This window comes from Ovis canadensis, chromosome 15 (genome assembly GCF_042477335.2).
Source record: "Ovis canadensis isolate MfBH-ARS-UI-01 breed Bighorn chromosome 15, ARS-UI_OviCan_v2, whole genome shotgun sequence".
Taxonomy (NCBI): domain Eukaryota; kingdom Metazoa; phylum Chordata; class Mammalia; order Artiodactyla; family Bovidae; genus Ovis; species Ovis canadensis.
In genome coordinates, this window is record NC_091259.1 from 42,939,882 (window position 1) to 42,953,264 (window position 13,383).

The 13,383-nt window shown below is 49.8% G+C and overlaps 1 protein-coding gene across 2 annotated transcripts in view; it reads left to right on the top strand.

The window, feature by feature from the left end:
- Positions 1 to 3,408: 3,408 nt before the first annotated feature.
- The window catches only part of ABCC8 (ATP binding cassette subfamily C member 8), an 81,139-nt gene continuing 71,164 nt past the window's right edge, over positions 3,409 to 13,383 (top strand). For both annotated transcript variants that reach the window (XM_069555463.1, XM_069555464.1), the window contains exons 1-3: positions 3,409 to 3,632; positions 4,895 to 5,036; positions 8,654 to 8,775. In XM_069555463.1, coding sequence (XP_069411564.1) covers positions 3,485 to 3,632; positions 4,895 to 5,036; positions 8,654 to 8,775 — 412 coding nt within the window. In that variant the 5' untranslated portion in view covers positions 3,409 to 3,484. The remainder of the gene's footprint in view (positions 3,633 to 4,894; positions 5,037 to 8,653; positions 8,776 to 13,383) is intronic.

Consider the following 13,383-nt stretch of genomic DNA (forward strand, 5'->3'; position numbering starts at 1 on the left):
GAGTTGGACGCGACTGAGCGACTTCACTTTCACTTTTTACTTCCATAAATTGGAGAAGGAAATGGCAATCCACTCCAGTGTTCTTGCCTGGAGAAAACCCCAGGGACGGGGGAGCCTGGTGGGCTGCCATCTATGGGGTCACACAAAGTCGGACACGAATGAAGCGACTTAGCAGCAGCAGCAGCAGCAGCAGCAGCAGCTGGGTCTTAGCTGTGGCATACAAACTCTTAGTTGAGGCATATGAGATTTAGTTCCCCGACCAAGGATCCAACCAGGCTTCCTGCATCGGAAGCACAGAGTCTCAGCCACTGGACCACCAGGGAAGTCCCCTAGCTCCACACTTTTCAAGATAATACAGTCACATGACGGGCAGTGGGATGGGTATCCTCACTAGAAAGCTAGGTGTAGGGAAGGGTGGAATTTGCCCACAGTCATGCAGTAGGTTTGCATTAGAGATAGCAAATGTGGTACCCCTTCCAGCCTCTAGACCCAACACTCTCTTAGTCCCAGTGAGTGATCCCTTAATTGTCCTATATATTTGGGTCCAGCTTGGGTTGTGTGCTAAGTCACTTCAGTTGTGTCCAACTCTTTGAGACCCTTTGAACTGTAGCCTGCCCGGTTCCTCTTTCCATGGGATTAACAAGCAAGAACACTGGAGTGGGTTGCCATGTCCTCTTCCAGGGGATCTTCCTGACCCAGGGATCAAACCCGTGTCTCCTGCATTTCAGGCAGATTCTTTACTATTAATGTCACCTGGGAAGCCCCCCAGTTTGGGTTAGAGCAGGCTTTTTATTTATTTCAAATGATCTAGAAGAAGCAAGTATGTGGGTTATGCTGGGCACTGTGTACTGAGTGCAGGAAAGGGAAAGACCACTAGATAACCTTCATTGATTGATGGGGTCCCATGTGTGAGCCCCCAGAGGATGAAGTCGCCGGGATCATCTTCCAGGCTAACACAGCACATGTACGCCTGTGACCTCATTTTAATCCTCTAGGGTCTGTATTATTATCTTCCCCATTTAGAAAAGAGGAAAGTTAAGCACAGAATGGTGACTATGTGACATAACTCATAGTGGTAGAGCCAGGACTGGGGACTTGTCTTTCAAACACACCTATATTACTACTGGAATACACATATATATTCTCTGGTGAAGGACAAGGAAGCCTGGAGAGCCGCAGTCCATGGGGTCGAAAAGAGTCGGACGTGATGGAGTGGCTCAACAACAACAACAAAATATTACTACTACTGAAAGGTAAAATAGCATTGCTGAAAGTGTGAAAAACGGAAATTATAACTACAAAAACAAAATGGCAACAAAAAGTTGCTGGGTTTTTTTTAAGATTTTTTTTTTAACGTGGACCATTTTTAAAGTCTTTATTGAATTTGTTACTTCAATAATATTGCCTCCGTTTTATGTTTTGGTTTGTTTGGCAACAAGGCAGGTGAGATCTTAGCTCCCCAGCCAGGGATCGAATCTGCACCCTCTGCCCTGAAATGTGAAGACTTAACCACTGGACCACTAAGGAAGTCCCCAATATGGCAGCAGAAAGTGTGAAAAGAAAAACTTGGGTGTCAAAAATAAAATCCTAAAAACAATCTTGTTAGGTGACCAAGGGCACATCATATCTCTCTGAAACTTAGTTGTTTCATTCTTACAGAAAGAGAATTGTAATAACAATAAGAATCAGCACAGCAACAGCAGCTAATGTATACTATACACCACCCTAACCTAACAACCATTTCCAAGTCTGAGCTTCCCCTGTGGGCTTGCATTCAAATATACATATTTAATATGACTATAATCAAAGGAAACATACAATTTTATTTCTTGATTTTTCACCTGACATTGTCTCATAAGCTTTTCCCACGTGGTTACATACATGCACTCAGCAATCACTTTTTCTGTGACTGCCTTCACCCATGTTAATTAACTCCTTTCACGGGTACTGGACATTTACTGCCACCAACTTTTCACTATTTTGGTTAAAAGGCAGGCCTCTTTCAGCTTCATGGAGATTCCCCAAAGTCAGAGACTGTCCAAGGACTTCAGACTCTGATCTCCTACCCTTCTAAGCTCTTCACTCAGCCCCCCTGCCTTCTGTTCTGGTGCCTGGCTCTGCCCTGGCCTCTCTCAAGGCCTGAGGCAGAGCTGAGGCCCTGCTCAACAATGTTCTGTAAAGGCTTTGAGCCTCTAAGTGGCCTCAGAACAGGCTCAGAGAGGCTCAGAGGAAAAGGGACTGAAGAGTGCTTCCTTGATGACACCCCAGCTCTCCCTGAGAATACATGCATTTATATTGCAAACCTCTAACTCAGAAAATTCTTCTAAAATCTAAGCCAAAGTCCCCTTTGTCTTCTTTCTTCATAGGACATAAACTGTTTTTGACCACAGACCTATGAGAATTTTTCCAAAAAGCCAAAAAGACATAACACTGTCTTTACAATTTCACAAGCTTAAGGGTTCTTGAACTCCTTAAGCTTGTGTGTGTCAGGTTAAGGCTACAGCTTGTGTGCACACTCACTCAGTCATGCCCAGCTCTTTGTGAGTCCATGGACTACAGCCCGCCTACAGCTCCTCTGTCCATAGGATTTCCCAGGCAAGAATACTGGAGTGGGTTGCCATTTGCTATTCCAGGGGATCATCCCCACCCGAGGATTGAACCCAAGTCTCCTGTGTCTCTTGCATTGGCAGGCAGATTCTCTACCACTGAGGCACCAAGGATACAGCTTAGGGTGACATTGTCTTTCCACCTCTCTTGGCTGCCTTCCATTGCCTTCACTGGATACAGTGAGACCTTGGGTCAGTCATGTAAACTCCCTGAGCCTCAGTTTCCTCATCAGAAAAATGGGAGAGATTATAACCTGTACTTAGCAGGAGTATTGGGAGATGCCCTTTGTGAAAGAGTGGGATAGGCTATAAGGCACCTGGAAGGACTTTCGAAAACAATCGAATTGTCCCCCTGGATTCCGATTTTCAATGCTTTTCCTATTCATGTGGGGTGGGATTTGTCCCACTCTGCCTCCATCAGGACCCTCAGATCTAACTTCATCCACCAGCACCAGGCCAGGTGAGACTCCTACGGCACTCACTGCGGACACACGAGGCCCCTCCTCTCTTCTGCACCCCTCAGCCTCCCACCCAGAATCAAGGGCGCCCACCCACCCAGCCAGCCTGCCTTCTCCCATGCCCCAGCGTGCGCGCGCAGCGGGGCACCCACCAGGCGGCCCCCCGCACAGCACCTCGCGCGGGCGCCGCAGCTGGAACTCCCGGTCCCAGCGCAGCCGGGAGGGTCTGGCCTCCCGCCGCCCCCCGGGGGCCGCAGGTAGCGGAGCAGGGAGGTGGGGGTGGGGGCGCGGGAGCGCCGGCGGGGCGGGGCCCGCGGGGTGGGGGCGGGGGCCTGGCTACAGGGGACAGAGCGCGCGAGGCGCGTGGAGCCAGCTGCAGCCGCAGCCGGAGCCGGAGCCCGAGCCCGAGCCGGCGCCGCCATGCCCCTGGCCTTCTGCGGCAGCGAGAACCACTCGGCCGCCTACCGGGTGGACCAGGGCGTCCTCAACAACGGTTGCTTCGTGGACGCGCTCAACGTGGTGCCGCACGTCTTCCTGCTCTTCATCACCTTCCCCATCCTGTTCATCGGTGAGCGCTCTGGGCGAGCGGCGGAGGAGGGGAGGGCGGAGGCCGGGAGGGAGGCGGAGGCGCTGCGTCCTGCCGCTGTCGGTGTCCCCTTGCGGGCGGGCGATCGCCGCTCGCCTCCCTCCGGGTGCTCTGTACGATGCCCCTCGGTCCCTGCGCTCGCATACCCGCGCAGCCCTCACTACTGGGATGTCCCTGAAACCGCGCCAACCACAACGGACGCTCCTGACCCAGGGGACCCCCAAGTTTTGCCACCGCGGGGCTAGAGCCGGAATGGAGAAAGGGGAAGGCAGGGGGTCTCTTTCCGTGCTGGAAAGGTCGGGAGGGGGTCGGGCTATACTCTCAGAGGAGCTATGCAGGGAGCCGGGTCACCCCTCCCCCAGGGCACCCTCCTCGTCAGCCGCCACTGGGGCCAGGGAGGAGAGCAGCCTGCGCCTCGGAGGCTGGGATGGAGGCCCTGCGAGCCCTCGGGCTGAGCCGGACAGTGGTGGTCAGCAGCCTCCGGAGATCCTGGGATCCCACTCGCCCTGAGCGAGAAGAGGCTCTGCTTCCCCAGCCAACCCCATCCGGGCGCGCGTGTGCCTAGAGTGCAACTTCTCAGGCTCCGTGCAGAGCCCATCCGACTTAGCAGCGACCCGGGAGGCCCCCGGCGGCCTGTTTGAAAACCCCCTGCAGAGCTGGGTGGAACCTCCCGGGAGGTTTTCAGTGCCTCTTTCCTGAGGTTCCTTAATGTCTCTCCAAGACCTCGAGTTTCTCAAACTGGCTAGCTCTGTCAACTCACTCTGTCAACCCTGCTTCCCCCCTAAACCTGTTAATTCCTTCTAATTAAGAAAAAAATAAAGCAAATCTTAACATTCATACACAACTTTTGGGAAGAAAGGAATAATTGTCACAGAATTAAAAAGAGGATGCTGCAGAAGCAAAAAGTTGTTAGTTACTGACAAAGACAATTAGGAAGGAAGCTATGCTCACAGATACATCAACAATTGTACCAGCATTTACACTGTTGCTCTCATCCAGATGGTTTATTTACGCTGTAGTTTGTCACATGAAAAGCCAGATATAAAATGGGTACCTACACATGTGGGCCTCCATGGGTCTGGGCTTCATGCAAAGACATTTAGTTCAAGTGAACAGACTAGGGCATTGTCCTGGGTACACCCCTCATCCCCACCATGGGCCCAGTGCCTAAGCACCTTCCTGGGGTTCCTGAAACCTCCTCCAGGTGAGCCAGGCTTCCCGCCTCTTCTTGTGTCTCCTTGCAGGATGGGGCAGTCAGAGTTCCAAGGTGCACATTCACCACAGCACATGGCTCCACTTCCCTGGGCACAACCTGCGCTGGATCCTGACCTTCATGCTGCTCTTTGTCCTGGTGTGTGAGATCGCAGAGGGCATCCTGTCTGATGGGTGAGTGACTTGCAGAGAACCGAAGAGAGCGGGTCTCTTCCAGGGTGCCTCCCGAAAGGCCCAAGGAGACCCCAGCTCACCTGTATTCCATGAGCTGATACGGTTTCATTTGCTAATAAATTCAACAACTGTTTACCTAACATATGTGTGCCGGGCTCTCTGTGCCAGGCACTGGGCACTGAGAGTCATGCCCTACCCATATCTGCACACCAAGACCCAGTGAAATAATCCTAGAATTTATTAGAGTACCGTAGCTCCTGTAGTTATACTCAGCCTCTCCCACAGACTGCTGGAGTTACCTTCTCAGGGCAAAAAATCACTCTTGCTTGAGATCTTTCCTTGGCTCCCAGTTGTTTTCAAGGTCCCAAGTGCTTAGCCTGGCACCCAGGTTCCTCACAGTTGGCCCTCCCTGTCTCGAGCCTCATTCCCAAAGGCCTTCTCCCCATGCCCACCTTTCCCAGGGCCTCACAGCATACTCTCCACACCTCTGCCACTGCACAGGTCATACTCTATGTTCTCATCTGTATCTATTTGCAAACTCTTTCCCCCTTAGCTAGAAAGGCCTCAGAGTTGGAAGCTGCGTTTTACTCATCTTTGTATTCACCGTGCAAGGCACATGAGAAAGTTCCATAGACTCTTAGTGACTCCTTAAGAGAATAAATGAAATAATCTTGCAAGTACTCTGGGAGGATAAAGGAAGGCAGATTGGGCAAGCTTCATGGTTGAGGGGCCTTCTGAGCCGAATCTGGAAGGATGACTAGGGTTCTGAGGAGCAGAGGAATTCCAGAGAGGGTGGGAACAGTGAGGCAGTGCAGCGGGGCTAGTGTGAAACACCAGAGCTGTGAAGGCTGAGGCTTGGACACTGAGGGCATCTCCAGGAAGGTTTCCAATGCCAGGCTGAGTGTTTGAGTTGAATTTTGCAGGCAGTTTAGAAGCGATGTAATCAGCACAGCACTTGGAGGTGAGAACTTGAGGGCAGGGTGGCAGCAGTGAGTAGCTGGAGGTAGAAACAGCACCTAGGAGGTGACGGCGGTAGTCTAGGTGAGAGATGACTGCAGCTGAAAGTGGTGTGTCAGCAGTGGGGGGTGCAGACAAGGAGGAGGTGAGCAGCCATTGCATTAAGGAAGAAAGACTCCCTGGGTGAAGTGGTGGTGGAAGGTGGTGAGCATTTGGCTTAAATAGCTGAGGTCCAACCCTTCTGAGCTGGGGTTAGACTATGCCCAGATTCCGCTCCTGCCAACCCTGGCTCCTGGAGTTGGATGGCAGGGGGAGGGGATCGGGGATCCCCACCCTCATCGATACACATACTCTCTCACCCTCTGTTCCCACTGCATCCTGGCTTCAGAGATAATCTCTGTGATAACTGCTTGCCTTGGGCTTCCTCCGAAGCCCAAGGGATGAGCAGGACAAGAATGCATACTGCCACATAACTAGCAGGTGAAAAGTCTGCCTCCTGCCTTCCATCCCAGCACCCTTTCCAAAACAGTGCAAATGCCAGAGAGGGGAGGGCTGCCTTGTGAGCCCTGGGGCCAGAAGATACTCACTGGGCTATAATGAACAAAGCAATGGAAAGGAAAACATCATTTCTGTAGAGAAGGTAGACTTCGGTCTTCACCAGCATATCTGCTATGCCATGTACCAACTGTGGGGCTTTGGACGAGCCACTCAGCCTTCCTGGGCCTCACTTTCTCTACCTGTGAAATGAGCTTCATGATCCTTGCCTGACCTGCTTCATAGGAGAGTCCAGGATGATATTAGAGCATGGAGAGGGTGCAGAGTGCAGAGTGGCAGAGCCCTGGGCAGAGAGCGCACTCCCAGGATGTGGGAGACTGGAAAGAATCAGGCTGGGGACTCCTTCCTGCTGGCTGTTCAGCAGTCCCTCCTGTGTGGGCAGCACCTGTATCCCAAACCTCTCTATGCTCAGTGCAAATCGCCATCAGCTCCCCAAAGGGTGGGTCAGCTCCTCAGATGGGCACTTGTCGCCTGGTGTCTACTGGCTTCCATCTGTAGCCTCCACCCCTGGGCAGGCAAGCATGAAAGAGGGACATGGGAAGGGAGTCAGACTGGAGGAGAAGCCACAGTCCCTGCCTTCTGACACCCCCAATCCACCCACCCTGGGTTTACAGACTTGCTGGGAAGTCTACAGGGCAGATAAGAGAGGGGGTGTTAAAGCAGTGGTCTTCAAGTATAAGCCTCTTTTGGGCTTCCCAGGTGGTGTTAGTGGTAAAGAACCTGCCTGCTAATGCAGGAGACACAAGAAACATGGGTTCGATCCCTGGGTAGGGAAGATCCCCTGAAGGAGGGCATGGCAACCCATTCCAGTATGCTTGCCTGGAAAATCTCATGGACAGAGAAGCCTGGCAGACCACAGTCCATGGGGATACAAAGAGCCAGACATGAATGAAGTGGCTTAGCACATATGCAAGGCCTCTTATACTGATGAATTAAGGTATAGGGCTAACCTATAGGGCTTCTTGTCTTCCTTTAAGGATTATTTCTCTGTGGTGCTCTGAATTTAGAACAGCCAAAGGTTTTTAGGTTATTTAGAAAAATTTTTTCTTAACATAGAATGTTTTCCCAGACCAGCATAAACTGGAAAAAGCCCTGTAGAAACTTTTACCTAATTTGTTACCTAAGTCAGTATGTATTATTCAATAAAGCAGCCAAAAATCTGTTTAAGTCATGTCATAAAATACTTATTTCAATTATGGTTATTCATTCTCATTTTATCTTATAAAATATTTATTATTTCTACCTTCTGCAAATAGAAGACTGTATTTAAACTTATGAAATAACATTTTAGATGTCACTTAAAATCTATGCAGGAGTACAGAGTTTTTAAAAATTCTTTCTTTTTAAAAAATGTTCTATGTATTTCTTTTAAAAATATTTATTTGATATATATTTGTCTGTGCTGGGTCTTAGTTGCAGCATGGGGTCTCTAGTTCCCTGACCAGGGATCAAGCCCAGGCTCCCTGCACTGGGAGTGTGGTGTTTAGCCACTGAGCTGCCAAGGAAGTCACTTCAGAGTTATTTCAAGGAGTACAGAGGCAAGAGTTTTGAAGGCCCCCTGGGCAGAGTGTTGACTGTTCCCAGCGTCCCCACTAGTGACTGCCTTGTACCTCCTATAACAGTGTGAGGACCTTGTGCTGAGACTATCCACTAATCAAGGCTTGAAGAATCTCAACATTTACAGTCTCATTTACCAAGAAATTCAGAGGCCACTTTTTTTAGTTGGTGTGGTGGCTTAGTGGTGGCATCAGGACCCCAGCTTCTCTGCATTCTGGTTTCAGGGTAGACGCTTTGCAGCTGTGACTGCCAAGGCCAGCTTCCCTCTGCCAGATTCTGTAAGCATGAACCCAGGGAGAGAAGACCATGAATTTCAGAGCCTGGACACCAAACCCTCGTAGCATCTCCGTGTGATCGCCTGGGCCCCTTATTTGATAGACGTGTTTGGGGTACTGCCAACATATAGCGGCCAACATATAGCGGCCACGCGTGTGTTCTGGAGGCCACACTGCATGCTGCGCCCTAAACACGAGACCTGGGCTGCTCTGTCAGGGTATGGCGCAGCTCACCCGCATCTCCTCTCTCCTTCTCTCTTGCCCTCCCCTCAGGGTGACCGAGTCCCGCCATCTCCACCTGTACATGCCGGCCGGGATGGCGTTCATGGCTGCCGTTACCTCTGTGGTCTACTATCACAACATCGAGACCTCCAACTTCCCCAAGCTGCTGATCGGTAGGGGAGCGGGAGGGGTGAGAGGGGGAGGGAGTAGGGACTTCCATTTGTTCCTGAGCCAGGCGCTGTTCTAGGTGCTAGAGGTTCAGAAGTGGAGAAAAATCCCTGCCATTGTGGAGCCTCCAGTCTGGTGGACGAGACCTACAAAGACAGTAGACAGACAAGTAGTGATGATGCTAAGAAGAACACAAAGTATGCTAAGGGGCAGAGAGGGAAGGCCATGTTGCTGTCTGTATAGGATGCTTGGAGGAGGCCTCTGGCAAGAGTGGGCACGCAGACTTTGGGGGGTAGATGTTTGCCGAGGTCCAGCCCCGGTGGATCCAGGGAATTCGAAGCGGAGACTGCGTCGGTGTCTGAGGAATTAATTGCTTAATTAAAGATATGGAGGGAGATTAGAAAGAAATAGTGTAGTAGGAAAATAAGTAGAGAAAAGAGGCTGAATAACTTGGTTTATGCGGAGAACCAATAAAACTCTGAGACAAGGAGTTTGCACCACCTACGTAGGCCACCAGCGCCCGCTTGAATAGCGGAGGGTGCCCTGCCTTGGGCTCTCTCTTGCGTGGGTCTTAGAAGCCAGGGCAAGTAAGTAGACATGGCAAGCCTCCACACTCCAGATGGGAATTCAGCCAGAAAAGAAGAGAACAAGAAAGAACAACACGGGGGAAACCAGTCTTTCCAGGAACTGGTCCATTTCTTTATTTTGCAGGTCCACTTTTATACTTTTAGTTATACATAGAGATAAATGCAAGAAACAGAGTCACACAGGGTCAGCTGCTCTGACCCTTATCAGCATATCTTTGTTCTTACAAGGGTCTTACATTTGTTCACGATATCTTCTGGTCTGGAAACCGATCAACATTTTATGGCCCCACCTGTCTTTCTATGGATAAAGGTTAATCGATCAGAAAACTTGTTTCCCCTTAAGATCTATTTAGTCTTAAGATAGTGATAAAGTTACATTTTTACAAAGCAAGGACGCAATGATTTATAACAAAGAAAGAGGAGTACAGTGATCTATTACAAAAGAGAAAATTCATTAACTCAAAAAGTCTAGTATTGCTAATATCAAAACTACTATATTTCTTTTTCCACATTCCAATTACATTGATTAACATACTCCCAGGTGCCTAAGGATATGGAGGCCTGGCGGCAATCATTAACTCAGCAGTGAAACCCCCCACCAACATAATTTCTAACTAACTCGCTAATACTATACTAATAATTTTCTAACTTCTCAAAAGAATCTGTTTTTAGAAAGTTTAAAGCATCTCGTGCCTCTCACAGTTGGGAGGCTGTAAACAATCACGTGTGGCCGGATAATCCTGTCAGGCAGGCTAGAGAGCCATCAGAGGAGTTTTTGGACCATGCCCAGGAGATTTATTAACTGGAGTCCTAAGTTAACTCCTTTACAGAGAGAGGTGGTGGGGGATAGCCCCCCATAATGTCAGAAGTATAGGTGAAAGGCATAATGCAGCAAGGCAGGCAAACTCTGGTTTTTGGGGCAGACGCATGAGCAGATTTAGCGAGGCTCCCTTGAGGCCTGACTCACCTTTGCCTGTTTGGCCCCTTAACCTCATGACCTTTGCCACAGGAGGGACTCCTCATGCCGGCTCCCAGCAGATGTTACATACAAATGGTAAAGCAAGTTCAAAGCCCTTCTGATGGGAGCACACTTGGCAAAGAAGCTGGTGTGGGCCAAGGCAAACGCGGGGAGAATGGTTGAAGGTTAGGTCGGGGGCCAGGAGAGAAACAGAAGACTCCAGGCTCTGGGCCCGGGCACCTGCGTGAGCAGTGTGTTAGTGACCACCATGGCAAAGGAGCAGGAATTGGGGTGTTTAAGCCACACTGAGTTGAAACAGCCAGCTCAGGTATCAGGCAGGCAGATAAACAAGTTGGGCACTCAGGGGAGGTCCAGGGCAGTCATGGCTTTGTAGGTGGCATGTAAAACTTGAGCCCAGATGTGGTAAGCTTTAGCAAAGAGAAGGGCCCCAGGACCAGAGCCTGCAGTTTGCCAACACTTAGGAGTGCCCGCTTAGACCTTCTGACACCGTGTGGCTGGGGTCCCAGGCAGAAACAACAGTGATGACTGTTGACCTTTACTGAGGCTGCACTGTGTGCCAGGCTCAATGCTGGGCTTCCTCCATGCATCATCTCACTTAACCCTCACTTCACTCTCCCTCTTGTACTGTTGCTATCCCCATTTTACAGATGTGAACACTGAACTCAGAGAGGTTACACATAATGACAGCGAACACTCATTTAGCACCTTCTATGTGTCAGGCACAATCCTATCCATTTTACATGTGTTAACGCCATTAAATCCTTACAACAACTCTATGAGGGAGGTACCATTATTACTCTTTTGCAGATCAGGAGACCAAGACTCAGAATAATTTAAGTGGTTTGCTCTAGTCTCCCCAGCTAGTCAAGGGGTAAAACCCAGGTTAGAACCCAGGAGTCTGGGACCCAAGCAGGCTGTTAAAAAGAATGAAGCTGTGTGTCTAAAAGTCCTCAGACTGTGTTGGACCCGAGGTATAAATCCACAGATCTTCCTCTGTGTGGGGCTCCATCTGCATGTCTAAGGCCGGGCTGTACATCTTACTGTTAAGCTGTGGTCAGACTGTGTGTCATTAAGTCAGACCATGAGTTTCAGAAGTCACAGCATTAATTGACATCTGGAGTCTGGAACCCGCTATGATAAGCCAAAGACAGCCTGGTGTCATGAGTGGGAAGGGGGTGCTTCCCAAGCCTGGCTCAGGCCTACCTTCCTGGTAAGGTGGGAGCTGCACTCCCATCAGGATCGTCCAAGAGACGTCCTCACCCCAGCGGCCCCCGTGTGAGTGTGGTTGGGGGACTGAGGGGCAGCAGGTGGAGAGATGTTAAACACAAGCTTCAGAGAGCCTCCCACACCAGTGTCTGAAGCAGCTTCTCATGCACAGAGACCCCTCCTTAATCGCCAGGCCTGGCTGACCAGCGACCTGGAAACACCCTATCTGGGCATCTGGCAAGTTCATTTTGTCATTCTCCAGAAAGCATATAATATTCTCTCCCTAAAGCACAAATTGGGCTTCCCCTGGCTCAGCAGTAAAGAATCTGCCCGCCCGTGCAGGAGACAGTTTCAGTGTCTGGGTTGAGAAGATCCCCTGGAGAAGGGACTGGCAACCCACTCCAGTATTCTCCCCTGGGAAATTCCATGGACAGAGGGGCCTGGCAGGCTACAGTCCACGGGGTCGAAAGAGTCGAATACGACTTAGTGTCTCAACAACAACAATGAAGCACAAATTACCACCCTTGGACGGACCAGTCCTTCTCCAAGGAACAAGGACTAACTCCCTCCATTCCCCTTAGGTAGAGTTTTGCTCTCCGCGGAGCTGGAAGTTCTAGAACAGGGGAAAGTGAAGAGGATGCACCCATGGGCTGCAGGGCAGTGAGTATTAGAGAAAGAACTGTCCTTCTGTGGAGGCTACTGTCTGGTTACAGGTCTGGAGTCCTGCAGAAAGTGAACCGTGATGCAGCTTACAGTGTCCCGAGAAGTAACCTTGTTCATGGACCTGGGTGAGATCAGGAGGTGTTCTATGAGAAAGTCATGTTTGAGTTGAAAACCGAAGGATAGGTAGGACCTAGTTGGGGAAAGGGACAGGGAAATGCTTCAGACAGAAGGCGTGGCATGTGCAAAGGCCCAGAGGCAGAAGAAAGAAAGCACATTAGGAAATCTGGGGTGGGGGAGGGAAGGAGTGCCGGAGTGCAGAGGGCGGAAGGGAGCTGAGCTGTGAAGGCTAGAGTGGCAGGTGGGGCAGGACCTTGAAGGCCACAGCACAGGCGTTAGTCTTTATCTCAAGGTCAATGGGAAGCCGTTGAGGATATGTATCATAAAACTTACCTTAATCACTTTTCAATGTATACTTCAGTGGCAATCAATACATTCACCTTGTTGGGTAACTATCACCACCATCCATCTCCAAAACTCTTTCATTTTCCCATTAAGCAATAACTGTGCACATTAAACAATAACTACCCTCAACCCTTCAAAGCTGGCATTCTACTTTCTGTCTCTGTGAATCTGACTACTTTAAGCTCCTCATTTAAGTTAAATCGTACACTATTTTGTCCATTCGTGACTGGTTCATTTAACTTTGTTTTATATTCTCAAGATTCACTCATTTGTAGCACATGTCAGAAAGTTCTTCCTTTTTAAGGCTGAATGACATTCCATTGTGTGTGTGTGTGTGTGTGTGTGTGTGTATATGTTCCATTGTGTATATATACATCCTGTTGTATATATATATTATATATATACCATATTTTGTTAATACATTCATCCATAAGCAGTTGGGTTGCTTCCACCTTTTGGCTACTACAAATTATGCTGTTATGAGCATGGGTGGGTTGAGATCATATTTCATTAAATGTATTGGTCTGTGGAGGGCGAGAGGGGAAGTGGGGAAGCCCTGAGAAAGCTCTAAAGGTAGTCCAGGGGAGACACGATGGTGGCAACCCAGGTGGCCACCCGGATGGACAGAAGTGGGTGGATTCAAGACAATTAGAAAGTAAAATAGAGTTTGGTAATAGGTAGGATGTGGGGGAGAGGGAGCGGAGAGAGAAGGAAGG